The following is a 27859-nucleotide window of genomic DNA, read 5'->3' on the forward strand; positions in this document are numbered from 1 at the left end:
GGGAGTACGGGCTTCTCAGTGAAGGGTAGAGAGAAGAGACGTGGTGGGAGTACGGGCTTCTCAGTGAAGGGTAGAGACAAGAGACGTGGTGGAGTACGGGCTTCTCAGTGAAGGGTAGAGAGAAGAGACGTGGCTGGAGTATGGGCTTCTCAGTGAAGGGTAGAACCTGGCCTTTAACAACATGATTTGGGTTACCACTTGACCTCATTAAAGTGCCACTCACCCCCTCACATATACAACCATGTTACAATCCAGACTTTTACAACTACTAACTTTCTCTTTCTTTTTCTCTCTCTCGTTCACCCTATTTCTCTGTTCTCCTTTTCTCACCATATCTATCGATCTCTCTTTTTCTGTCTCTCTGTCTCTCTGTCTGTCTGTCTCTCTGTCTGTTAATCTCTGGTGTCCCTCTGAAATCCATCAGGCTGGTTAGTGTCTGGGGCGCGAGTGGCGATTCAATTTATTTATGTATTTTCTTTACGATGTGAAGGTTGCCAAACGTATGTGGTATTGATCTGGTATGAGAGTGATTGTCTCACTGGACCATACAGCATGTTACCTGGAGAGAAGACTCTCCTCCCAATTCACCTGACTGATGTGTTGTCAACACACACACACACACACACACACACACACACACACACACACACACACACAGTCACTGGGGCATTTGGTTCGTCACACTCAAATCTTTCCCCCCTTTATAACTCTCCTTCTCTTCTCTGTCCTCCTCCTCCTCCCTTCATATCCTCCTCCCTTCATCTCCTCCTCCCTTCATCTCCTCCTTCTCCTCTCTGTCCTCCTCCTCCCTTCATCTCCTCCTCCTCCTCCTCCCTTCATCTCCTCCTCCTCCTCCCTTCATCTCCTCCTCCTCTTCTCTGTCCTCCTCCCTTCATCTCATCCTCCTCTTCTCTGTCCTCCTCCCTTCATCTCATCCTCCTCTTCTCTGTCCTCCTCCTCCCTTCATCTCATCCTCCTCTTCTCTGTCCTCCTCCCTTCATCTCATCCTCCTCTTCTCTGTCCTCCTCCTCCCTTCATCTCATCCTCCTCTTCTCTGTCCTCCTCCTCCCTTCATCTCATCCTCCTCTTCTCTGTCCTCCTCCTCCCTTCATCTCATCCTCCTCTTCTCTGTCCTCCTCCTCCCTTCATCTCATCCTCCTCTTCTCTGTCCTCCTCCCTTCATCTCATCCTCCTCTTCTCTGTCCTCCTCCCTTCATCTCATCCTCCTCTTCTCTGTCCTCCTCCCTTCATCTCATCCTCCTCTTCTCTGTCCTCCTCCTCCCTTCATCTCATCCTCCTCTTCTCTGTCCTCCTCCCTTCATCTCATCCTCCTCTTCTCTGTCCTCCTCCTCCCTTCATCTCATCCTCCTCTTCTCTGTCCTCCTCCTCCCTTCATCTCATCCTCCTCTTCTCTGTCCTCCTCCTCCCTTCATCTCATCCTCCTCTTCTCTGTCCTCCTCCTCCCTTCATCTCATCCTCCTCTTCTCTGTCCTCCTCCTCCCTTCATCTCATCCTCCTCTTCTCTGTCCTCCTCCCTTCATCTCATCCTCCTCTTCTCTGTCCTCCTCTCCTCCCTTCATCTGTCCTCCTCTTCTCTGTCCTCCTCCTCCCTTCATCTCATCCTCCTCTTCTCTGTCCTCCTCCTCCCTTCATCTCATCCTCCTCTTCTCTGTCCTCCTCCCTTCATCTCATCCTCCTCTTCTCTGTCCTCCTCCTCCCTTCATCTCCTCCTCCTCTTCTCTGTCCTCCTCCCTCCCTTCATCTCATCCTCCTCTTCTCTGTCCTCCTCCCTTCATCTCATCCTCCTCTTCTCTGTCCTCCTCTCCTCCTTCTCTTCTCTGTCCTCCTTCTCTGTCCTCCTCTCCTCCCTTCATCTCATCCTCCTCTTCTCTGTCCTCCTCTCCTCCTCCTTCTCTTGTCCTCCAGGGTTGGTTCCCATCAGGCTGTACATGTCTAATATATGCCTCCCTCTTCTCTGTCCTCTTCATCTCCTGTTATTGAACTGTTTTATTGCGATAGTGATATTGATCACTTCTCTAACCTTGACTTGACGGAGAGAGAGGCTGTGCTTCTGTCGTCTCTGTCAGAGCTCCTCGTAAATTTCATCCGGATCAAATCCTGTTTATTTCTTTTAACAGTCTTGTTCAGGCTTTTTTCCTGCTGTTTTCTTCACGTTTCTTTGGTAGTTTTATTGTGGTGAGGTTGTTTCATTAACTATCTCTTATAGTTGAGGGAGAAAGCGACTGGCTATTCGCTCGGCTTGGGAAATTGTTCCGCTGGGCTGAGGAAAGCCAATATTGCAAACCTCCGACAACTTCTCAGTCAATTGAGCTCAGCAGAAAATCCATCCGGTTCTGTGGCAGATTGTTTTTCTGGTCGGGAGAAAAACTGCTGATCTCGTTTTTTTCTCCGCCTGTCCAATTGTTCATGTTAGTTTTGGTTTTGTTATGTTTTCTGTTTGTATTTTTGTCAACATGCAAACAAGGCAGCACCTCAAATATTGTACACGGGCTGTACATTTTACCTGACTGTTTACATAGATGGAGTTGGTTCCTATCAGGCTGTACATTAAACCTGACTGTTTACATAGATGGAGTTGGTTCCTATCAGGCTGTACATTAAACCTGACTGTTTACATAGATGGAGTTGGTTCCCATCAGGCTGTACATGTCTAATATATGCAGGAGCCTTACACCAAACAGTGATGTACGGTCGCTCAGCCATGAACCTGACTGTTTACATAGACAGGGTTGGTTCCCATCAGGCTGTACATGTCTAATATATGCAGGAGCCTTACACCAAACAGTGATGTACGGTCGCTCAGCCACAGATGAACCTGACTGTTTACATAGACAGGGTTGGTTCCTATCAGGCTGTACATGTCTAATATATGCAGGAGCCTTACACCAAACAGTGATGTACGGTCGCTCAGCCACAGATGAACCTGGTCGAAGGCTCACACATCCTCAGCAACAGTTACAGGTTGTCTGCCAACTTTAACCCACACTGTGTAATGATCACCTCAAACACTACATTTTCCACCTGACCTCCAGGGTATTACTCGGCATCTAAATCACTTGATTGGCTGAAGTACAGTAGGCTTAGTTCCTGACTTGTTGTTGTTCAGGATCCTGTTGTCCTCCTGCTGTTTCTTGAAAGACAAGGACAGTGTGTCTGAGTTCATCCAATCAGCTGCTTAATGAGGTTCAGTGGGGAGGTCCGAGGACCTCCAGGTGGAGTCTGGGGAGCGGATGGCGAGCCTATAGGAATCACTCTGGCATCTCTCTCTCTGCCCTCTGGTGTCATTGTCACATTATCACCACTGACCAAGACACACATATGCACACACACACACACACACACACACACACACACACACACACACGTACGTACACACTTGGTGTCTCTCCTCTTCTCACAGGGTTTAGGGTTTAGTAACCTGTCTGTCAGTCAGACATTGTGTTTTGGTGCACGACCAGACTTACTGACTGCTACAGATGAAGGATCTTAATTTGAGCCAGCTTGCTACAGCAGGGAAATAATCAGCAACAGCAAATATGAACTATTATGTAGATTATAATGTATCAACATTGTTCCAGGGGTACATTTTTTTCAAAAGGAAAAAAATCAAATCTGAAATTTCAAAGTGAAAATGACAAACTTCAGAAGCCTTTTTAAACCTCAAAATACAATACAAGTTTTTAAATATGCTGCACTGCAGGAAATGTGTCCTGAAACAGGCTGATCAAATGAAGAGCCTACATCTGTAGATGCTGAGGTTTCATTATCTTGTCTGTCAGTGTGTTTGTTTTCCTCCGTTCACACTGTGTCTGTTGATCCTGCATCTCCTCTGTCTGTCCATCTGTCTGTCTGTTGATCCTGCATCTCCTCTGTCTGTCCATCTGTCTGTCTGTTGATCCTGCATCTCCTCTGTCTGTCCATCTGTCTGTCTGTTGATCCTGCATCTCCTCTGTCTGTCCATCTGTCTGTCTGTCTGATCCTGCATCTCCTCTGTCTGTCCATCTGTCTGTCTGTTGATCCTGCATCTCCTCTGTCTGTCCATCTGTCTGTCTGTTGATCCTGCATCTCCTCTGTCTGTCCATCTGTCTTCTGTTGATCTGTCTGCATCCTCATCTCCTCTGTCCATCTGTCTGTCTGTTGATCCTGCATCTCCTCTGGTCTGTCCATATGTCTGTCTGTTGATCCTGCATCTCCTCTGGTCTGTCTGTCCATCTGTCTGTCTGTTGATCCTGCATCTCCTCTGGTCTGTCCATCTGTCTGAATCCCAGACCAGTCTGCCTCTGTCTGTCTGTTGATCCTGATGTTATCTGTCTTGTTGATCCTGCAGCTGTCCATGTCTGATCCTGCAGTCCATCTGTCTGTCTGTTGATCCTGCACTCCTATCTGTCTGTCTGTTGATCCTGCATCTCCTCTGTCTGTCTGTCATCTGACTGGGGACAGCAAGTTGGGACCCAGCAGTGTGTGGATATCTGTCCCAGACTGAACACAGGTCTGTGGATATCTGCATCTGCCCTAAGGGGAAATAGGGCCTGTAATATCTGTTGTGTCCTATGTCACCTCTACCCTAAACACTTGTCCCATCTAAAACCAGGTCTGTCCATATGTCTGGTTCATGTAAAACACAAACCACTTTGACCGTCAAACATGCACAGAGGCTTTTCTCCCCACAGAGTCAGGCACCTGGAGTATTACTGTAAATTGCTTTCTTTAAAAATAATTTGGTGGGCTTCTCTGTTGGGCTTTGTGTTTTGTACTGCTGCTATTATATGTCAGAGTATGAAGTGTTGATAACCCAATGACATACATATTATACACACACACACACACACACACACACACACACACACACACACACACACACACACACACACACACACACACACACACACACAGCCTTATACATACTTACTGCCTCCAGACTGTGGAGGCTAAATTGGCCACCTAATAATCCCCAGCTTCCAATTGGCTCATTCATCCCCCCTCCTCTCCCCTGTAACTATTCCCCAGGTTGTTGCTGTAGATGAGACCGTGTTCTCAGTCAACTTAGCTGGTAAAATAAGGGTGAAATAAATGAAAGGCCCCACCCAGTCTTCTCATTTGAAAGTAAATGTTGTAATGTGATCATGGTCTCCTCTGAAGAAGGTCATTACCTCTCCTCCGTCTCCCTATTGGCCTGTTTTATATTAAGCTTATCTAGTGTGAATAGATCCACTTAAGGCTCTGCACCTTTTAACCCTTAACCCTGTTTATGACCCACGGCCATTTACACTCAATTGGATGTTGCTGACACCTTGGCTCTCCTCTGTGTCTCTGACCCGGTGATCCATCAATGTTGTCCCTTGTTGTTGTATTACTTTCTACGCTCCCTCTCTGAGGTTCAGCCTGTCCTACGAGGTTATAAATAACTAGTGTAGGGACAGGTGGCCATTCCGTGCCTGATGGACCTGCGCAATTAGAACAAGCACATTTACATGCAGTTACATCCACTTAAACACTGGCGTGGCCCTTCCCAAAGTCCCCCAGCCTAGTTGTTTTCTTATTGATCCCATTGATTTCAACGTGGGGAGCAGGAACATTTCTGCCTGTTCATTTGTTAGTTGGTTACTGTATCTTAAGCTGCAGGCCATAAAGTAGGGTTGAAGTGCCTGGTCTGTTTAGCACCTGAACACATCTGACACGGGAAACTGACACCACTGATAACCATGGGAGTTTAACCTCTGTTTATATTCATAGTTGTGGGTCTGTGTAATGTCCTCATCTTGTGAGTTTGTAGTGTTGCGGTCGTACCGGCTAGCCTCTTCATCTGCAGAGCAATGTGCTCTCTTAACTTAGGTAGGTCGGTCTCTGTTTGGCAGTCGTTGTGGTCGTTCTGGTCGTCTCAGGTGAGGGTGTCTGGCTGGAAGAGAGGTCTCCTTGCCTGCCACCCCTGTGGCACTGTAAACCAACCATTCCAGCCCTGACCGACCGCCCACCCGGGGGCATGTGAATCCGCTTTCAGAGAGCCAGCCAGGCCCATGAATACTGCATGGTGGAGCTTTTATTACACCAGGGGCTGGAGTGTAAATAAGATCCAGGCAATGGGGCACGTTTACTAGGGTCAGGACGGGGGAAGAGGGGGTGGACAGGGATTTGTGCCCATTACATGTACTGGACGGGCGGCTGGGTAACCTTGCTCCCAGGTCCTCTAGTCACCAGGCCTGTCACTGTAACTCACCGGTGGAGGGTTGGCCCTGAGGGGGGTCAAGGACAGTGGATCTACTGGGCCCATTACATTACAGGCTGCATGGAGGATAGAGACCTGAGTTAGACTTCTCACCCGCTCTAACAGTGAGGTTGTACTGTCGTCGTGTCATCACTCTGTTGGGGAGTAGAGGAAGGGGGGTCAAGGACAGTGGATCTACTAGGCCCATTACATTACAGGCTGCATGGAGGATAGAGACCTGAGTTAGACTTCTCACCCGCTCTAACAGTGAGGTTGTACTGTCGTCGTGTCATCACTCTGTTGGGGAGTAGAGGAAGAACATTAGGCTACTAAAATGCCTGGTATAAGTGACACACTCATCCTGAGGGGTCTGTTAGCTCACCTGTTAGGTTTAAATGTGACTGTTGTTATGGTTCATCTGCTTGTCCCCTAGTTTCCCGGTTCATTAGTGACAGAATGGTGCAGACGTGAGAAAAGAGGTTATCCTCCAAAACACTTAATCATCACGTCATCGTAAAGAAACATCTTCCTGAGTGAGTCAGCAGGTTTTTTTCTGTGAACCTGAACATGTTCAGCAGGATAAAATAACGATTATTTGCTCTGTTCGTTTGCTACACACAGAATCAGTCCAATCACTATTTAACATCTGTGGCTCTCCGCTCCGGCCTCCATTAACGTCTTCCTCTTGTCTTAATTAAGAACCAGTAGTCGTGCTTAATTGATATTGATTGTCGCTTAAAGGAGGAGTAACACATCAAAACGAAAAGGTGAAAGTTTGTCTGAAATACACGAGGCCTTTTACACACCTAAAGGAGAGTTCACTAGATGACACCCAGGGGTGGGAGGAGTGGTAGCCGTTCCTACCAATCACCTGTGTTCCAGGCGTTATCATGCCTTCATGCATTTAAGACTCAGCTGTAATTAGGACCCCAGTACCTGACATGAATGCTTATTGTAAACCTTATGATACAAAGTTGTTACATGTAAAGCTAAAACCAAGTTTAAAAAGTCCATTGTCATGAAGTGTCTCAGTAGAAACAGTGTGTTGGTGTGTCCAGCGCAGAGCTGGACATCCTACGAGGGATGGTTTGTTTGTCCTGACTGGAGGGTCAGACGACCCAGACCAGACACTAAGAGGTGTTATTAATTAAAGGGCCAGTTTAGAGGTGCAACACGATCCTCCTATCTACCACGCATTAATCACACACCCTGGTCTGAGCTCATACACGCCGGCCGACCCTGTTGACAGGTGAAACCTCGGGAGGTATCCAGTATACCTGGCTGTCGTAAACAAACTGGTGAACTGGGCTGGTGACGTACGCCCTCCCTGTGGCCCTCACCCCCGGCAGCTGTTCTACGGGGACAAGAGGATTGGATGTTGAGACATTGGCGCTTTTGGTAAACCGACCCTCTTGGCCGGTAACTAAACCCGCCGGTGGGCATTTTTCCTGGGCATTAAGGAGTTTCATAATTAAATCATCAAGGCCGTCTAGGCCAGCCGGCGCTCCTCGGCTGTTTGGTTTACCTGCCACCTGAAACCTGTCTGGAGAACTGTGACGATACAGGACTGACTGCACTCAATGGACATGTGTCATGAAGGCTATTGTTTTGACCTCTGACCTTTTTAATGATGGAAATGCTGTTAGACTAAGAGACATGTTGTCATGCTCATTTGGATTCTACGGTTTCCTTTAGGACAACACCCCTTTCGTCATGTTATAACTCACCAACTAGGAAAACAGTGGATGGCTGATTTGAATAAGCATGTTTAGTCTGGACCTCTACTGGACGTCCATTCTGAATGTAGTGATGTTCACCCAAGTCCTTTTCCATTCAACATATTTTCATTCACATGACTTTAGAGGCCCTGATGAATGAACAGTAACATGGATGTTTTTAATGTGTGAAATAGTTTAGTAGGGACTTTTCTGAAGCTCTGGCTTACTCTTTGTTGGGCTATGTTAATGTTTCCTCTCTTTCTCTCCCACAGAGCGTACCATCTTCTCGGCAACAGAGTGTTGGCGGTGAAGGTGAGATCAACAGCTGTACTGCTGTAGCCTTTTCCTGGGCACCTCTCCTTTTACCAAATCACGTTCAACAACACTAGTCTTCTTCTGTATCTCAACCTCTGTCCTCTTCCCCTCCCTCCCCTCCCTCTTCATTTTCTATGCTTCTCAACCTCTGTGATCCCCCCCCCCTCTCTCATTGGTTCATTCATCCACTTTGTTCTCATGCTCTGTAATTCTACCAGTAATCTAATCTATTGGAGTGGAATGGAAGGTAGATGTAATGTGTACCTCCTTGACCCTCGTAACATGTATCTCCTCCCTTCTCTCTCTCTCTAACCTGTAATCAATGATGTTAACATGTAGCTACTCCCTTCTCTCTCTCTCTAACCTGTAATCAATGATGTTAACATGTAGCTACTCCCTTCTCTCTCTCTAACCTGTAATCAATGATGTTAACATGTAGCTACTCCCTTCTCTCTCTCTAACCTGTAATCAATGATGTTAACATGTATCTACTCCCTTCTCTCTCTAACCTGTAATCAATGATGTTAACATGTATCTCCTCCCTTCTCTCTCTCTGTCTAACCTGTAATCAATGATGTTAACATGTAGCTACTCCCTTCTCTCTCTCTTTAACCTGTAATCAATGATGTTAACATGTAGCTACTCCCTTCTCTCTCTAACCTGTAATCAATGATGTTAACATGTAGCTACTCCCTTCTCTCTCTAACCTGTAATCAATGATGTTAACATGTAGCTACTCCCTTCTGTCTCTCTCTAACCTGTAATCAATGATGTTAACATGTAGCTACTCCCTTCTCTCTCTCTCTAACCTGTAATCAATGATGTTAACATGTATCTACTCCCTTCTCTCTCTCTAACCTGTAATCAATGATGTTAACATGTATCTACTCCCTTCTCTCTCTCTAACCTGTAATCAATGATGTTAACATGTAGCTACTCCCTTCTCTCTCTAACCTGTAATCAATGATGTTAACATGTAGCTACTCCCTTCTCTCTCTAACCTGTAATCAATGATGTTAACATGTATCTACTCCCTTCTCTCTCTAACCTGTAATCAATGATGTTAACATGTATCTCTCCCTTCTCTCTCTCTGTCTAACCTGTAATCAATGATGTTAACATGTAGCTACTCCCTTCTCTCTCTTTAACCTGTAATCAATGATGTTAACATGTAGCTACTCCCTTCTCTCTCTCTAACCTGTAATCAATGATGTTAACATGTAGCTACTCCCTTCTCTCTCTAACCTGTAATCAATGATGTTAACATGTAGCTACTCCCTTCTCTCTCTAACCTGTAATCAATGATGTTAACATGTAGCTACTCCTCTTCTCTCTCTAACCTGTAATCAATGATGTTAACATGTATCTACTCCCTTCTCTCTCTCTCTAACCTGTAATCAATGATGTTAACATGTATCTCTCCCTTCTCTCTCTCTCTGTCTAACCTGTAATCAATGATGTTAACATGTAGCTACTCCCTTCTCTCTCTCTTTAACCTGTAATCAATGATGTTAACATGTAGCTACTCCCTTCTCTCTCTAACCTGTAATCAATGATGTTAACATGTAGCTACTCCCTTCTCTCTCTAACCTGTAATCAATGATGTTAACATGTAGCTACTCCCTTCTCTCTCTAACCTGTAATCAATGATGTTAACATGTAGCTACTCCCTTCTGTCTCTCTCTAACCTGTAATCAATGATGTTAACATGTAGCTACTCCCTTCTCTCTCTCTCTAACCTGTAATCAATGATGTTAACATGTATCTACTCCCTCTCTCTCTCTAACCTGTAATCAATGATGTTAACATGTATCTACTCCCTTCTCTCTCTCTAACCTGTAATCAATGATGTTAACATGTATCTCCTTCCTTCTCTCTCTCCCTTCTGTCTAACCTGTAATCAATGATGTTAACATGTAGCTACTCCCTTCTCTCTCTCTCTAACCTGTAATCAATGATGTTAACATGTAGCTACTCCCTTCTCTCTCTAACCTGTAATCAATGATGTTAACATGTAGCTACTCCCTTCTCTCTCTAACCTGTAATCAATGATGTTAACATGTAGCTACTCCCTTCTCTCTCTAACCTGTAATCAATGATGTTAACATGTAGCTACTCCCTTCTCTCTCTCTCTAACCTGTAATCAATGATGTTAACATGTAGCTACTCCCTTCTCTCTCTCTAACCTGTAATCAATGATGTTAACATGTATCTACTCCCTTCTCTCTCTCTAACCTGTAATCAATGATGTTAACATGTATCTACTCCCTTCTTCTCTCTAACCTGTAATCAATGATGTTAACATGTAGCTACTCCCTTCTCTCTCTAACCTGTAATCAATGATGTTAACATGTAGCTACTCCCTTCTCTCTCTAACCTGTAATCAATGATGTTAACATGTAGCTACTCCCTTCTCTCTCTAACCTGTAATCAATGATAAGCTGCAAGTTTAGCTAATCTTTGCTAGTGCTAGCGTGCCACTGTTGTAGCTAATAGCTAAGCTCAGCGCAGCCAGATCAGAATTCACACCCCTGTAGTGCCCATTTACCGTGTGGTATCCACACTATCCAGATAGGTTGGCATGAAAGAATCATGAGTTTCTCTACAAGGTTTCTAGGTCATGTGTTACCACCAGTGCCAGCAGTATTTTGACCCATAGTTCCATTGTAATAATAAAGTACATTGCTTTAAATGTTTCTGTGTGTGTTTGAAGGGCTTCAGCAGTGTGTGTGTGCTTGCATATTAACCTGTGCACGTGTATGTTACTCTGGTCTCTCATTTGGGCTGTGCTTGTGACTTTACAGGTCATTCCTCTGGATATCACAGTGGAGCTACAGAAACAGATCATGTCCGAGTTGGAGATCCTCTACAAGGTCAGCTTCTATTCTCTAGAGCCCCAAACTGGTCAAATCTCTCCCCCAGCTGGCCCAAATCATGTAGTCAAATCTCTCCCCCAGCTGGCCCAATTCATGTAGTCAGATCTCTCCCCCAGCTGGCCCAAATCATGTAGTCAGATCTCTCCCCCAACTGGCCCAAATCATGTAGTCAGATCTCTCCCCCAGCTGGCCCAAATCATGTAGTCAGATCTCTCCCCCAGCTGGCCCAAATCATGTAGTCAGATCTCTCCCCCAACTGGCCCAAATCATGTAGTCAGATCTCTCCCCCAACTGGCCCAAATCATGTAGTCAGATCTCTCCCCCAGCTGGCCCAAATCATGTAGTCAAATCTCTCCCCCAGCTGGCCCAAATCATGTAGTCAAATCTCTCCCCCAGCTGGCCCAAATCATGTAGTCAAATCTCTCCCCCAGCTGGCCCAAATCATGTAGTCAGATCTCTCCCCCAACTGGCCCAAATCACGTAGTCAGATCTCTCCCCCAACTGGCCCAAATCACGTAGTCAGATCTCTCCCCCAACTGGCCCAAATCACGTAGTCAGATCTCTCCCCCAACTGGCCCAAATCACGTAGTCAGATCTCTCCCCCAACTGGCCCAAGTCAGATCTCTCCCCCAACTGGCCCAAATCACGTAGTCAGATCTCTCCCCCAACTGGCCCAAATCACGTAGTCAGATCTCTCCCCCAACTGGCCCAAATCACGTAGTCAGATCTCTCCCCCAACTGGCCCAAATCACGTAGTCAGATCTCTCCCCCAACTGGCCCAAATCACGTAGTCAGATCTCTCCCCCAACTGGCCCAAATCACGTAGTCAGATCTCTCCCCAACTGGCCCAAATCACGTAGTCAGATCTCTCCCCCAACTGGCCCAAATCACGTAGTCAGATCTCTCCCCCAACTGGCCCAAATCACGTAGTCAGATCTCTCCCCCAACTGGCCCAAATCACGTAGTCAGATCTCTCCCCCAACTGGCCCAAATCACTGTAGTCAGATCTCTCCCCCAACTGGCCCAAATCACGTAGTCAGATCTCTCCCCCAACTGGCCCAAATCACGTAGTCAGATCTCTCCCCCAACTGGCCCAAATCACGTAGTCAGATCTCTCCCCCACCTGGCCCAAATCAGGCGTAGTCAGATCTCTCCCCCACCTGGCCCAAATCACGTAGTCAGATCTCTCCCCCACCTGGCCCAAATCACGTAGTCAGATCTCTCCCCCACCTGGCCCAAATCACGTAGTCAGATCTCTCCCCCACCTGGCCCAAATCACGTAGTCAGATCTCTCCCCACCTGGCCCAAATCACGTAGTCAGATCTCTCCCCCAGCTGGCCCAAATCACGTAGTCAGATCTCTCCCCCAGCTGGCCCAAATCACGTAGTCAGATCTCTCCCCCAGCTGGCCCAAATCACGTAGTCAGATCTCTCCCCAGCTGGCCCAAATCACGTAGTCAGATCTCTCCCCCAGCTGGCCCAAATCACGTAGTCAGATCTCTCCCCCAGCTGGCCCAAATCACGTAGTCAGATCTCTCCCCCAGCTGGCCCAAATCACGTAGTCAGATCTCTCCCCCAGCTGAAGCCTCTCTTATCAGAGCTGCAGTGTTTAGTCTACTCTGTTACATTAGACTAGTTCATGGAGCACCTTTATTCTGAGTGGGTCTCCTCTCCTCCTGCATGGCAAGCAAGGGATTGGTGAAATACGCACGAGGCAGGAACACGTGATTGCTGATAAGCCCTCTCAATAATTTACCCCAGATCTCTCCTTTTCTTCTGAGGTAGACTGTGAAATGGGCTAACTAAACAGTTCAACAATAAATACTGCAACATGCATCAATGTTAATTAATGAGTGGATGAACTGTGTTGCAGTGTGATTCCTCCTACATCATAACCTTCTACAGTGCCTTCTTTGTGGAGAACAGGATCTCCATATGCACAGAGTATATGGACGGTGAGTGTTGAGGCTGGGGTTGGTGTTGAGGCTGGGGTTGGTGTTGAGGCTGGGGTTGGTGTTGAGGCTGGGGTTGGTGTTGAGGCTGGGGTTGGTGTTGAGGCTGGGGTTGGTGTTGAGGCTGGGGTTGGTGTTGAGGCTGGGGTTAGGTGTTGAGGCTGGGGTGTTGAGGCTGGGGTTGGTGTTGAGGCTGGGGTTGGTTAGTGCTGGGGTTGGGTTAGTTGGGGCGAGGCTGGGGTTGGTGCCGGGGCTGGGGTTGGGGCTGGGGTTAGGGTTAGTGCTGGGGGGTTAGTGCTGGGGTTGGTTAGTGCGGGGTTTAGGGTTAGTGCGGGGTTGGTTAGTGCGGGGCCCGGGGTTGGTGCCGGGGTTGGTGCCGGGGCCGGGGTTGGGGCCGGGGTTGGGGCGGGGTTGGGTGTGCGGGGCCGGTGCCGGGTTAGGGTTAGGGCCGGGGTTAGTGCCGGGGTTAGGGCCGGGGTTTAGGGTTAGTGCCGGGGTTAGGGCCGGGGTTAGGGTTAGGGCCGGGGTTAGGGTTAGTGCCGGGGTTAGGGTTAGTGCCGGGGTTGGGGTTAGTGCCGGGGATGGGGTTAGGGTTAGTGCCGGGGTTAGGGTTAGTGCCGGGGCTGGGGTTAGGGTTAGTGCTGGAGGTTAGGGTTAGTGCTGGGGTTTAGGGTTAGTGCTGGGGTTAGGGTTAGTGCTGGGGTTAGGGTTAGTGCCGGGGTTAGGGTTAGTGCCGGGGTTAGGGTTAGTGCCGGGGTTAGGGTTAGTGCCGGGGTTAGGGTTAGTGCCGGGGTTAGGGTTAGTGCCGGGGTTAGGGTTAGGGTTAGTGCCGGGGTTAGGGTTAGTGCCGGGGTTGGGGTTAGTGCCGGGGTTGGGGTTAGTGCCGGGGTTAGGGTTAGTGCATGGGTTGGGGTTAGTGCCGGGGTTGGGGTTAGTGCCGGGGTTGGGGTTAGTGCCGGGGTTGGGGTTAGTGCCGGGGTTGGGGTTAGTGCTGGGGTTGGGGTTAGTGCCGGGGTTGGGGTTAGTGCCGGGGTTGGGGTTAGTGCCGGGGTTAGGGTTAGGGTTAGTGCCGGGGTTAGGGTTAGGGTTAGTGCCGGGGTTAGGGTTAGGGTTAGTGCCGGGGTTAGGGTTAGGGTTAGTGCCGGGGTTGGGGTTAGTGCCGGGGTTGGGGTTAGTGCCGGGGTTGGGGTTAGTGCCGGGGTTGGGGTTAGTGCCGGGGTTGGGGTTAGTGCCGGGGTTGAGGTTAGTGCCGGGGGTTAGGGCTGGGGTTAGTGCTAGGGCTGGGGTTAGGGTTAGGACCGGGGTTAGGGTTAGTGCCGGGGTTAGGGTTAGTGCCGGGGTTAGGGTTAGTGCCGGGGTTGGGGTTAGTGCCGGGGTTGGGGTTAGTGCCGGGGTTGGGGTTAGTGCCGGGGTTGGGGTTAGTGCCGGGGTTGGGGTTAGTGCCGGGGTTGGGGTTAGTGCCGGGGTTAGTGCCGGGGTTAGGGCTAGGGCTGGGGTTAGGGCTGGGGTTAGGGTTAGGGCTGGGGTTAGGGTTAGTGCTGGGGTTAGGGTTAGTGCTGGGGTTAGGGTTAGTGCTGGGGTTAGGGTTAGTGCTGGGGTTAGGGTTAGTGTTGGGGTTAGTGCTGGGGCTGGGGTTAGGGTTAGTGCTGGAGGTTAGGGTTAGTGCTGGGGTTAGGGTTAGTGCTGGGGTTAGGGTTAGTGCTGGGGTTAGGGTTAGTGCTGGAGGTTAGGGTTAGTGCTGGGGTTAGGGTTAGTGCTGGGGTTTAGGGTTAGTGCTGGGGTTAGGGCCGGGGTTAGGGTTAGGGCCGGGGTTTAGGGTTAGTGCCGGGGTTAGGGTTAGTGCCGGGGTTAGTGCCGGGGTTATGGTTAGGGCTGTGGTTAGGGTTAGGGCTGGGGTTAGGCTTAGTGCTGGGGTTAGGGTTAGTGCTGGGGTTAGGGTTAGTGCTGGGGCTGGGGTTAGGGTTAGTGCTGGGGTTAGGGTTAGTGCTGGGGTTAGGGTTAGGGCTGGGGTTAGGTTTAGTGCTGGAGGTTAGGGTTAGTGCTGGGGTTAGGGTTAGTGCTGGGGTTAGGGTTAGTGCTGGGGTTTAGGGTTAGTGCTGGGGTTAGGGTTAGGGCTGGGGTTAGGGTTAGTGCTGGGGTTAGGGTTAGTGCTGGGGTTAGGGTTAGTGCTGGGGTTAGGGTTAGTGCTGGGTTAGGGTTAGTGCTGGGGTTAGGGTTAGTGCTGGGGTTAGGGTTAGGGTTAGGGTTAGTGCCGGGGTTAGGGTTAGGTTAGTGCTGGGGTTAGGGTTAGTGCCGGGGTTAGGGTTAGTGCTGGGGTTAGGGTTAGTGCCGGGGTTAGGGTTAGTGCTGGTTAGGGTTAGTGCCGGGGTTAGGGTTAGGGGGTTAGTGCTGGGGTTAGGGTTAGTGCCGGGGTTAGGGTTAGTGCCGGGGTTAGGGTTAGTGCCGGGGTTAGGGTTAGTGCCGGGGTTAGGGTTAGTGCTGGGGTTAGGGGGTTAGTGCCGGGGTTGGGGTTGGGGTTAGTGCTGGGGTTAGGGTTAGGGTTAGGGCTGGGGTTAGGGTTAGGGCTGGGGTTAGGCTTAGTGCTGGGGTTAGGGTTAGTGCTGGGGCTGGGGTTAGGGTTAGTGCTGGGGCTGGGGTTAGGGTTTAGTGCTGGGGTTAGGGTTAGTGCTGGGGTTGGGGTTAGTGCTGGGGCTGGGGTTAGGTTTAGTGCTGGAGGTTAGGGTTAGTGCTGGGGTTAGGGTTAGTGCTGGGGTTAGGGTTAGTGCTGGGGTTTAGGGTTAGTGCTGGGGTTAGGGTTAGTGCTGGGGTTAGGGTTAGTGCTGGGGTTAGGGTTAGTGCTAGGGTTAGTGCTGGGGTTAGGGTTAGTGCCGGGGTTAGGGTTAGTGCTGGGGTTAGGGTTAGTGCTGGGGTTAGGGTTAGTGCTGGGGTTAGGGTTAGTTAGCTGGGGTTAGGGTTAGTGCTGGGGTTAGGGTTAGTGCCGGGGTTAGGGTTAGTGCTGGGGTTAGGGTTAGTGCCGGGGTTAGGGTTAGTGCTAAAATCACTCTTAGGTTAGGGTTAGTGCCGGGGTTAGGGTTAGGGCCGGGGTTAGGGTTAGTGCCGGGGTTAGGGTTAGGGCCGGGGTTAGGGTTAGTGCCGGGGTTAGGGTTAGTGCCGGGGCTCGGGTTAGGGTTAGTGCGGGGTTAGGGTTAGTGCTGGGGTTAGGGTTAGGGTTAGGGTTAGTGCTGGGGTTAGGGGTTAGTGCTGGGGTTAGGGTTAGTGCCGGGGTTAGGGTTAGTGCCGTGGTTAGGGTTAGTGCTGGGGTTAGGGTTAGTGCTGGGGTTTTGGTTAGTAGGGTTAGGGTTAGTGCCTGGGGTTAGGGTTAGTGCTGGGGTTGGGGTTAGTGCCGGGGTTGGGGTTAGTGGGGGTTGGGGTTAGTGCCGGGGTTAGGGTTAGTGCTGGGGTTAGGGTTAGTGCTGGGGTTAGGGTTAGTGCTGGGGTTAGGGTTAGTGCCGGGGTTAGGGTTAGTGCCGGGGTTAGGGTTAGTGCCGGGGTTAGGGTTAGGGTTAGTGCCGGGGTTGGGGTTAGTGCCGGGGTTGGGGTTAGTGCCGGGGTTGGGGTTAGTGCCGGGGTTGGGGTTAGTGCCGGGGTTGGGGTTTGTGCTGGGGTTAGGGTTATGGTTAGTGCTGGGGTTAGGGTTAGTGCTGGGGTTAGGGTTAGGGTTAGTGCTGGGGTTAGGGTTAGTGCTGGGGTTAGGGTTAGTGCTGGGCTTAGGGTTAGTGCTGGGGTTATTGTTAGGGTTAGTGCTGGGGTTAGGGTTAGGGTTAGTGCTGGGGTTAGGGTTAGTGCTGGGGTTAGGGTTAGTGCCGGGGTTAGGGTTAGTGCCGGGGTTTGGGTTAGTGCCGGGGTTAGGGTTAGTGGTTAGGGTTAGTGCTGGGTTAGGGTTAGTGCTGGGGTTAGGGGGTTAGGGTTAGTGCTGGGGTTAGGGTTAGTGCTGGGGTGGGTTAGTGCTGGGGTTAGGGTTAGTTAACTTCTGGGGTTAGGGTTAGTGCTTAGGGGTTAGGGTTAGTGCTGGGGTTAGGGTTAGGGGGGTTAGGGTTAGCTGGGGTTAGGGTTAGTGCTGGGGTTAGGTTTGGGTTAGTGCTGGGGTTAGGGTTAGTGCTGGGTTAGGGTTAGTGCTTAGGGTTAGGGTTAGTGCTGGGGTTAGGGTTAGTGCTGGGGTTAGGGTTAGTGCTGGGGTTAGGGTTAGTGCTGGGGTTAGGGTTAGTGCTGGGGTTAGGGTTAGTGCTGGGGTTAGGGTTAGTGCTGGGGTTAGGGTTAGGGTTAGTTAGCTGGGGTTAGGGGGTTAGTGCTGGGGGTTAGGGTTAGGGTTAGTGCTGGGGTTAGGGTTAGTGCTGGGGTTTGGGTTAGTGCTGGGGTTTGGGTTAGTGCGACCACAGCTATTTAAAATGGGTTTGGGTTTGTGCTGGGGTTTGGGTTAGTGCTGGGGTTAGGGTTAGTGCTGGGGTTAGGGTTAGGGCTGGGGTTAGGGTTAGTGCTGGGGTTAGGGTTAGTGCTGGGGTTAGGGTTAGGGTTAGTGCTGGGGTTAGGGTTAGTGCTGGGGTTAGGGTTAGTGCTGGAGGTTAGGGTTAGTGCTGGGGTTAGGGTTAGTGCTGGGGTTAGGGTTAGTGCTGGGGTTAGGGTTAGGGTTAGTGCTGGGGTTAGGGTTAGGGTTAGTGCTGGGGTTAGGGTTAGGGTTAGTGCTGGGGTTAGGGTTAGTGCTGGGGTTTGGGTTAGTGCTGGGGTTTGGGTTAGTGCTGGGGTTTGGGTTAGTGCTGGGGTTTGGGTTAGTGCTGGGGTTTGGGTTAGTGCTGGGGTTAGGGTTAGTGCTGGGGTTAGGGTTAGTGCTGGGGTTAGGGTTAGTGCTGGGGTTAGGGTTAGGGTTAGTGGGGTTAGGGTTAGTGCTGGGGTTAGGGTTAGTGCTGGGGTTAGGGTTAGTGCTGGGGTTAGGGTTAGTGCTGGGGTTTAGGGTTAGTGCAGAGGCTGTGGCTAGCAACTCCACTCCCATCCAGAGCTCTATGAAAGCTGGAATGTCAAACCTCTTACCACCCTGTATCCATTTACACTTCTACTTAGAGGAAGACTGTCATCTTCAGTGGCTGGGGGCTAGCATGCATCTTTGCTAAAAGCTACAAGGGTGGGAGTGTGTGTGCGTGAATTTAACACAGTGATTTCTCAGTTATAACACATTGTCTCCCTCGATGGACGACCTGTCAGCATGCGTCCATCAACACTCAACTGTGTGTGTGTGCGCAGGTGGCTCTCTGGACGTATACAGGAGGATCCCAGAGCATGTGTTGGGTAGGATCTCTGTGGCGGTGAGTGAACAGCCTTTCAGCTCTCAAACCAACTGACCACAGCTATTTATAATGACTCTCATATTCTATAACTGACCACAGCTATTTAAAATGAGACTCTCATATTCTATAACTGACCACAGCTATTTATAATGACTCTCATATTCTATAACTGACCACAGCTATTTAAAATGAGACTCTCATATTCTATAACTGACCACAGCTATTTAAAATGAGACTCTCATATTCTATAACTGACCACAGCTATTTAAAATGAGACTCTCTGACCACAACTATTCTATAACTGACCACAGCTATTTAAAATGAGACTCTCATATTCTATAACTGACCACAGCTATTTAAAATGAGACTCTCATATTCTATAACTGACCACAGCTTTTTAAAATTACTCTCATATTCTATAACTGACCACAGCTATTTAAAATGAGACTCTCATATTCTATAACTGACCACAACTATTTAAAATCACTCTCATATTCTATAACTGACCACAGCTATTTAAAATGAGACTCTCATATTCTATAACTCACCACAACTATTTAAAATGAGACTCTCATATTCTATAACTGACCACAGCTATTTAAAATCACTCTCATATTCTATAACTGACCACAGCTATTTAAAATTAGACTCTCATATTCTATAACTGACCACAACTATTTAAAATGAGACTCTCATATTCTATAACTGACCACAGCTATTTAAAATGAGACTCTCATATTCTATAACTGACCACAGCTATTTATAATGAGACTATCATATTCTATAACTGACCACAACTATTTAAAATGAGACTCTCATATTCTATAACTGACCACAGCTATTTAAAATGAGACTCTCATATTCTATAACTGACCACAACTATTTAAAATGACTCTCGTATTCTATAACTGACCACAGCTATTTAAAATGAGACTCTCATATTCTATAACTGACCACAGCTATTTATAATGAGACTCTCATATTCTATAACTGACCACAGCTATTTATAATGAGACTCTCATATTCTATAACTGACCACAACTATTTAAAATGACTCTCATATTCTATAACTGACCACAGCTATTTAAAATGAGACTCTCATATTCTATAACTGACCACAACTATTTAAAATGAGACTATCATATTCTATAACTGACCACAACTATTTAAAATCACTCTCATATTCTATAACTGACCACAGCTATTTAAAATGAGACTATCATATTCTATAACTGACCACAGCTATTTATAATGAGACTCTCATATTCTATAACTGACCACAGCTATTTATAATGAGACTCTCATATTCTATAACTGACCACAGCTATTTAAAATGAGACTCTCATATTCTATAACTGACCACAGCTATTTATAATGAGACTCTTATATTCTATAACTGACCACAGCTTTTTAAAATGAGACTCTCATATTCTATAACTGACCACAGCTATTTAAAATGAGACTCTCATATTCTATAACTGACCACAGCTATTTATAATGAGACTCTCATATTCTATAACTGACCACAGCTATTTAAAATGAGACTCTCATATTCTATAACTGACCACAGCTATTTAAAATGAGACTCTCATATTCTATAACTGACCACAGCTATTTATAATGAGACTCTCATATTCTATAACTGACCACAGCTATTTAAAATGAGACTCTCATATTCTATAACTGACCACAGCTATTTAAAATGAGACTCTCATATTCTATAACTGACCACAGCTATTTAAAATGAGACTCTCATATTCTATAACTGACCACAGCTATTTATAATGAGACTCTCATATTCTATAACTGACCACAGCTATTTAAAATGAGACTCTCATATTCTATAACTGACCACAGCTATTTAAAATGAGACTCTCATATTCTATAACTGACCACAGCTATTTAAAATGAGACTCTCATATTCTATAACTGACCACAGCTATTTAAAATGAGACTCTCATATTCTATAACTGACCACAACTATTTAAAATGAGACTCTCATATTCTATAACTGACCACAACTATTTAAAATGAGACTCTCATATTCTATAACTGACCACAGCTATTTAAAATGAGACTCTCATATTCTATAACTGACCACAGCTATTTATAATGAGACTCTCATATTCTATAACTGACCACAGCTATTTAAAATGAGACTCTCATATTCTATAACTGACCACAGCTATTTAAAATGAGACTCTCATATTCTATAACTCACCACAACTATTTAAAATGAGACTCTCATATTCTATAACTGACCACAACTATTTAAAATGAGACTCTCATATTCTATAACTGACCACAGCTATTTAAAATGAGACTCTCATATTCTATAACTGACCACAACTATTTAAAATGAGACTCTCATATTCTATAACTGACCACAGCTATTTATAATGAGACTATCATATTCTATAACTGACCACAACTATTTAAAATGAGACTATCATATTCTATAACTGACCACAACTATTTATAATGAGACTCTCATATTCTATAACTGACCACAACTATTTATAATGAGACTATCATATTCTATAACTGACCACAACTATTTAAAATGAGACTATCATTCTGTAAAGCATCACCTATGAAGACAATGGATCAGGTAGCTTTGTATGGGAGTTGCAGGTTTGACAAATTGGCTACAATTCATCATTCTATCCTATTCAGTAAATAATAACTCAATGAATAACTTTGAGACTTTTGCTGGTAAAGTTTACCCATTTTGGCAAGTGTGGCCAACAGGTGTGAATCTCCCAAGTAGCCTTCATCAGTGAGAAAGGGATGAAATGGACAGACTCTCTCTCACACACACACACACACACACACACACACACACACACACACACACACACACACACACACACACTCAAGCATCACAGCACAGAGGAGCGTTTGATTCAGCCTAACGTGGGTGTTTCCACCTCTATTAGCCACTCTCCCTCTGATTCAGCCTGTAATCAAACATTGACAGCTATTTAGTCAGCGTTAATTCTAATTCACAGCTCTCCTCCCTCTCTTCCCCAACTATTTATAATGAGACTATCTCACTGTCAGAGCTGTTAATTATCGCTGGGAAAAGCACCCGGGAGGGCGAGATGGATGATGCATACGCACACCAGTTGTTTTGGCACCAGAGCCACAGCTATTTATAATGAGACTATATTCTATAACTGACAGTCCAATCACATCTTTTTATTCTGTCTGAATTGAGAAGTAGATTTGGCACGTTGTTTTGTGGTCAAATCTACTTTGTCAATAATAAACCAAAATATGTGAATCCTTAAAGTCTTTGCTGCTCGCTCTTGTCATTTAAAAGCAAATGGTTTTTGATATCAAGAACGTAACTTTGAGATGCAAAGTAGCTATGCAACTCTGTGGCTCTGGACTTATAGTCATGTTGTGTACAGCCCATGTTCAGTGAGCAGATACACTGGCCTTCACAGAGTATTCACACCCCTGGACTTATAGGCATGTTGTGTACAGCCCATGTTCAAACATGAGCAGATACCTGGCCTTCACAGAGTATTCACACCCCTGGACTTATAGGCATGTTGTGTACAGTCCATGATCAATGAGCAGATACCTGGCCTTCACAGAGTATTCACACCCCTGGACTTATAGGCATGTTGTGTACAGTCCATGATCAATGAGCAGATACCTGGCCTTCACAGAGTATTCACAAAGACCCAAAGTAGCTTGACTTATTCCACATGTTGTGTACAGTCCATGATCAGTGAGCAGATACCTGGCCTTCACAGAGTATTCACACCCCTTGACTTATTCCAGGCATGTTGTGTACAGTCCATGATCAATGAGCAGATACATGGCCTTCACAGAGTATTCACACCCCTTGACTTATAGGCATGTTGTGTACAGTCCATGATCAGTGAGCAGATACCTGGCCTTCACAGAGTATTCACACCCCTTGACTTATTCCAGGCATGTTGTGTACAGTCCATGATCAATGAGCAGATACATGGCCTTCACAGAGTATTCACACCCCTTGACTTATTCCAGGCATGTTGTGTACAGTCCATGATCAATGAGCAGATACATGGCCTTCACAAAGTATTCACAACCCCTTGACTTATAGGCATGTTGTGTACAGTCCATGATCAATGAGCAGATACCTGGCCTTCACAGAGTATTCACACCCCTGGACTTATAGGCATGTTGTGTACAGTCCATGATCAATGAGCAGATACCTGGCCTTCACAGAGTATTCACACCCCTTGACTTATAGGCATGTTGTTGTGTTCTAGACTGAATTTCAAAATAGATAAAATATATATATATATTTTTTTTTACACTGGCCTACACACAATAACCCCATCATGTCAGTGGAATTATGATTTTAGACATTTTATTACATATTAAAGCTGAAATGTCTTGAGTCAATAAGTATTCAACCCCTCTGTTATGACAAGCCTAAATGTGTTTAGAAGTAAAATGTTGCTTAACAAGTCACACTAAGTTGCATGGACTCACTCTGTGTGCAATAATAGTGTTTAACATTATTTTTGAATTAATACCTCATCTCTGTACCCCACACATACAATTCTCTGTAAAGTCCCTCAGGGTTCAACCACAAAGACCAGGGAGATTTTCCAATCCTCACAAAGAAGGGAGCCTATTGGTAGACATTGAATATCCCTTTGAGCTTGGTGAAGTTATTTATTTCACTGTTAGATGGTGTATCAAAACACCCAGTCACTACACAAATACAGGCGTCCTTCCTAAGCCAGAGGAAGGAAACCGTTCAGGGATTTCACCATGAGGCCAATGATGACTTTAAAACAGTTAGAGTTTAATGGCTGTGCTAGGAGAAAACTGAGGATGGATCAACAACATTGTAGTTACTCCACAATAATAACTTAATTGACAGTGAAAAGAAGGAAGCCTGTAAATAGTAAAAATATTCCAAAACATGCATCCTGTTTGCAACAAGGCAATAAAGTAATAGTGCCCAAATAATTGCCAAATCAATTCACTTTTTGTCCTCAATACAAAGTGTTATGTTTCGGGCAAATCCAATACAACACCTTACTGAGTACCACTCTTGTCAACGGGTGTATAGAGGCGAAGTCAGGTGCAGGAGAGTAGAGTGATGTAAACAGCCACACTTTTATTTAGTTCCAAAAAATGAGAGCACTATATAAATCAAATGCGCTCAAAACACGGAACATACAAGAATAAAGCGCGTAATAAAATACCAAAATAACATGAAACAATTACACACAAAACATGATGGGAAACAGAGGGTTAAATACAAGTAGATTGTTTGGGAAAATGAAAACCAGGTGTGTATGGAAACAAGACAAGACAAATGGAGATATGAAAACCAGGTGTGTATGGAAACAAGACAAGACAAATGGAGATATGAAAACCAGGTGTGTATGGAAACAAGACAAGACAAATGGAGATATGAAAACCAGGTGTGTATGGAAACAAGACAAGACAAATGGAGATATGAAAACCAGGTGTGTATGGAAACAAGACAAGACAAATGGAGATATGAAAACCAGGTGTGTATGGAAACAAGACAAGACAAATGGAGATATGAAAACCAGGTGTGTATGGAAACAAGACAAGACAAATGGAGATATGAAAACCAGGTGTGTATGGAAACAAGACAAGACAAATGGAGTACTTCCGTCGCCGACAGAGATGGCCGCCTCGCTTCGCGTTCCTAGGAAACTATGCAGTTTTTTGTTTTTTTTTACGTGTTATTTCTTACATTAGTACCCCAGGTCATCTTAAGTTTCATTACATACAGTCGAGAAGAACTACTGAATATAAGATCAGCGTCAACTCACCATCAGTACGACCAAGAATATGACTTTCGCGAAGCGGATCCTGTGTTCTGCCTTTCAACCAGGACAACGGAATGGATCCCAGAATGGATCCCAAAAAAACGACTTCGTAAAAGAGGGAAACGAGGCGGTCTTCTGGTCAGACTACGTAGACGGGCACATCGTGCCCCACTTCCTAGCATTCTTCTCGCCAATGTCCAGTCTCTTGACAACAAGGTTGATGAAATCCGAGCAAGGGTAGCATTCCAGAGGAACATCAGAGACTGTAATGTTCTTTGCTTCACGGAAACATGGCTCACTAGAGAGATGCTCTCGGTGGCGGTGCAGCCAGCGGGTTTCTCCACGCATCGCGCCGACAGAAACAAACACCTTTCTGGTAAGAAGAGGGGCGGCGGCGTATGCCTTATGGCTAACGCGACGTGTGTGATCACAGAAACATACAGGAACTCAAATCCTTCTGTTCACCTGATTTAGAATTCCTCACTATCAAATGCAGACCGCATTATCTACCAAGAGAATTCTCTTCGATTATAATCACAGCCGTATATATTCCCCCCCAAGCAGACACATCGATGGCTCTGAACGAACTTTATTTGACTCTTTGCAAACTGGAATCCATACATCCTGAGGCTGCATTCATTGTAGCTGGGGATTTTAACAAGGCTAATCTGGAAACAAGACTCCCTAAAATGTATCAGCATATCGATTGCGCCACCAGGGCTGGCAAAACCTTGGATCACTGTTATTCTAACTTCCGCAACGCATATAAGGCCCTGCCCCGCCCCCCTTTCGGAAAAGCTGACCACGACTCCATTTTGCTGATCCCTGCCTACAGACAGAAACTGAAACAAGAAGCTCCCACGCTGAGGTCTGTCCAACGCTGGTCCGACCAAGCTGATTCCACACTCCAAGACTGCTTCCATCACGTGGACTGGGAAATGTTTCGTATTGCGTCAGGCAACAACATTGACAAATACGCTGATTCGGTGTGCGAGTTCATTAGAGCGTACGTTGAAGATGTCGTTCCCATAGCAACGATTAAAACATTCCCTAACCAGAAACCGTGGATTGATGGCAGCATTCGCGTGAAACTGAAAGCGCGAACCACTGCTTTTAATCAGGGCAAGGTGACTGGTAATATGACTGAATACAAACAGTGCAGCTATTCCCTCCGTAAGGCTATCAAACAAGCTAAGCGTCAGTACAGAGACAAAGTAGAATCTCAATTCAACGGCTCAGACACAAGAGGTATGTGGCAGGGTCTACAGTCAATCACGGACTATAAGAATAAATCCAGCTCAGTCACGGACCAGGATGTCTTGCTCCCAGGCAGACAAAATAACTTTTTTGCCCGCTTTGAGGACAATATAGTGCCACTGACACGGCCTGCAACGGAAACATACGGTCTCTCCTTCACTGCAGCCGAGGTGAGTAAAACATTTAAACGTGTTAACCCTCGCAAGGCTGCAGGCCCAGACGGCATCCCCAGCCGCGCCCTCAGAGCATGCGCAGACCAGCTGGCTGGTGTGTTTACGGACATATTCAATCAATCCCTATACCAGTCTGCTGTTCCCACATGCTTCAAGAGGGCCACCATTGTTCCTGTTCCCAAGAAAGCTAAGGTAACTGAGCTAAACGACTACCGCCCCGTAGCACTCACTTCCGTCATCATGAAGTGCTTTGAGAGACTAGTCAAGGACCATATCACCTCCACCCTACCTGACACCCTAGACCCACTTCAATTTGCTTACCGCCCAAATAGGTCCACAGACAACGCAATCTCAACCACACTGCACACTGCCCTAACCCATCTGGACAAGAGGAATACCTATGTGAGAATGCTGTTCATCGACTACAGCTTGGCATTTAACACCATAGTACCCTCCAAGCTCGTCATCAAGCTCGAGACCCTGCGTCTCGACCCCGCCCTGTGCAACTGGGTACTGGACTTCCTGACGGGCCGCCCCCAGGTGGTGAGGGTAGGCAACATCTCCACCCCGCTGATCCTCAACACTGGGGCCCCACAAGGGTGCAAACTGAGCCCTCTCCTGTACTCCCTGTTCACCCAGACTGCGCGGCAACGCACGCCTCCAACTCAATCATCAAGTTTGCAGACGACACAACAGTGGTAGGCTTGATTACCAACAAAGACGAGACGGCCTGCAGGGAGGAGGTGAGGGCCCTCGGAGTGTGGTGTCAGGACAATAACCTCACACTCAACGTCAACAAAACTAAGGAGATGATTGTGGACTTCAGGAAACAGCAGAGGGAACACCCCCTATCCACATCGATGGAACAGTAGTGGAGAGGGTAGTAAGTTTTAAGTTCTGGCATACACATCACAGACAAACTGAATTGGTCCACTCACACAGACAGCATCGTGAAGAAGGCGCAGCAGCGTCTCTTCAACCTCAGGAGACTGAAGAAATTCGGCTTGTCACCAAAAGCACTCACAAACTTCTACAGATGCACAATCGAGAGCATCCTGGCGGGCTGTATCACCGCCTGGTACGGCAACTGCTCCGCCCACAACCGTAAGGCTCTCCAGAGGGTAGTGAGGTCTGCACAACATATCACCGGGGGCAAACTACCTGCCCTCCAGGACACCTACACCACCCGATGTTACAGGAAGGCCATAAAGATCATCAAGGACAACACCCACCCGAGCCACTGCCTGTTCACCCCGCTATCATCCAGAAGGCAGGTCAGTACAGATGCATCAAAGCTGGGACCGAGAGACTGAAAAACAGCTTCTATCTCAAGGCCATCAGACTGTTAAACAACAACCACTAACATTGAGTGGCTCCCCTTAATATAATGTTTACATACCCTACATTATTCATCTCATATGTATACGTATATACTGTACTTTATCATCTACTGCATCCTTATGTAATACATGTATCACTAGCCACTTTAACTATGCCACTTTGTTTACATACTCATCTCATATGTATATACTGTACTCGATACCATCTACTGTATCTTGCCTATGCTGCTCTGCACCATCACTCATTCATATCTTTATGTACATATTCTTTATCCCCTTACACTGTGAATAAGAAATTAGTTTTGGAATTGTTAGTTAGATTACTTGTTGGTTATTACTGCATTGTCGGAACTGGAAGCACAAGCAAATCGAGACTCGCAAACATCTGCTAACCATGTGTATGTGACAAATAAAATTTGATTTTATATGAAAACCAGGTGTGTATGGAAACAAGACAAGACTAATGGAGATATGAAAACCAGGTGTGTATGGAAACAAGACAAGACTAATGGAGATATGAAAACCAGGTGTGTATGGAAACAAACAAGACAAATGGAGAAAACCAGGTATGAAAACAAGACAAATGGACATATGAAAACCAGGTGTATGGAAACAAGACAAGACTAATGGAGATATGAAAACCAGGTGTGTATGGAAACAAGACAAGACAAATGGACATATGAAAACCAGGTGTGTAGGAAACAAGACAAGACAAATGGACATATGAAAACCAGGTGTGTATGAAACAAGACAAGACAAATCGACACATGAAAACCAGGTGTGTATGAAACAAGACAAGACAAATTGAGATATGAAAGATGGAGCGGCGATGGCTAGAAAGCCGGTGACGTCGACCGCCGCCCGAACAA

At 46.7% G+C, this 27859-nt stretch overlaps 1 protein-coding gene across 1 annotated transcript in view; it reads left to right on the forward strand.

Moving 5' to 3' along the window:
- The window catches only part of map2k5 (mitogen-activated protein kinase kinase 5), a 115921-nt gene that overhangs the window by 37459 nt on the left and 50603 nt on the right, over positions 1–27859 (forward strand). The window contains exons 9-12 of the mRNA XM_064987727.1: positions 8214–8253; positions 11061–11129; positions 13005–13086; positions 18355–18416. Of these exons, the coding sequence (XP_064843799.1) occupies positions 8214–8253; positions 11061–11129; positions 13005–13086; positions 18355–18416 (253 nt within the window). The remainder of the gene's footprint in view (positions 1–8213; positions 8254–11060; positions 11130–13004; positions 13087–18354; positions 18417–27859) is intronic.

Source organism: Oncorhynchus masou, chromosome 2 (assembly GCF_036934945.1).
Source record: "Oncorhynchus masou masou isolate Uvic2021 chromosome 2, UVic_Omas_1.1, whole genome shotgun sequence".
NCBI classification, from domain to species: Eukaryota; Metazoa; Chordata; class Actinopteri; order Salmoniformes; family Salmonidae; genus Oncorhynchus; species Oncorhynchus masou.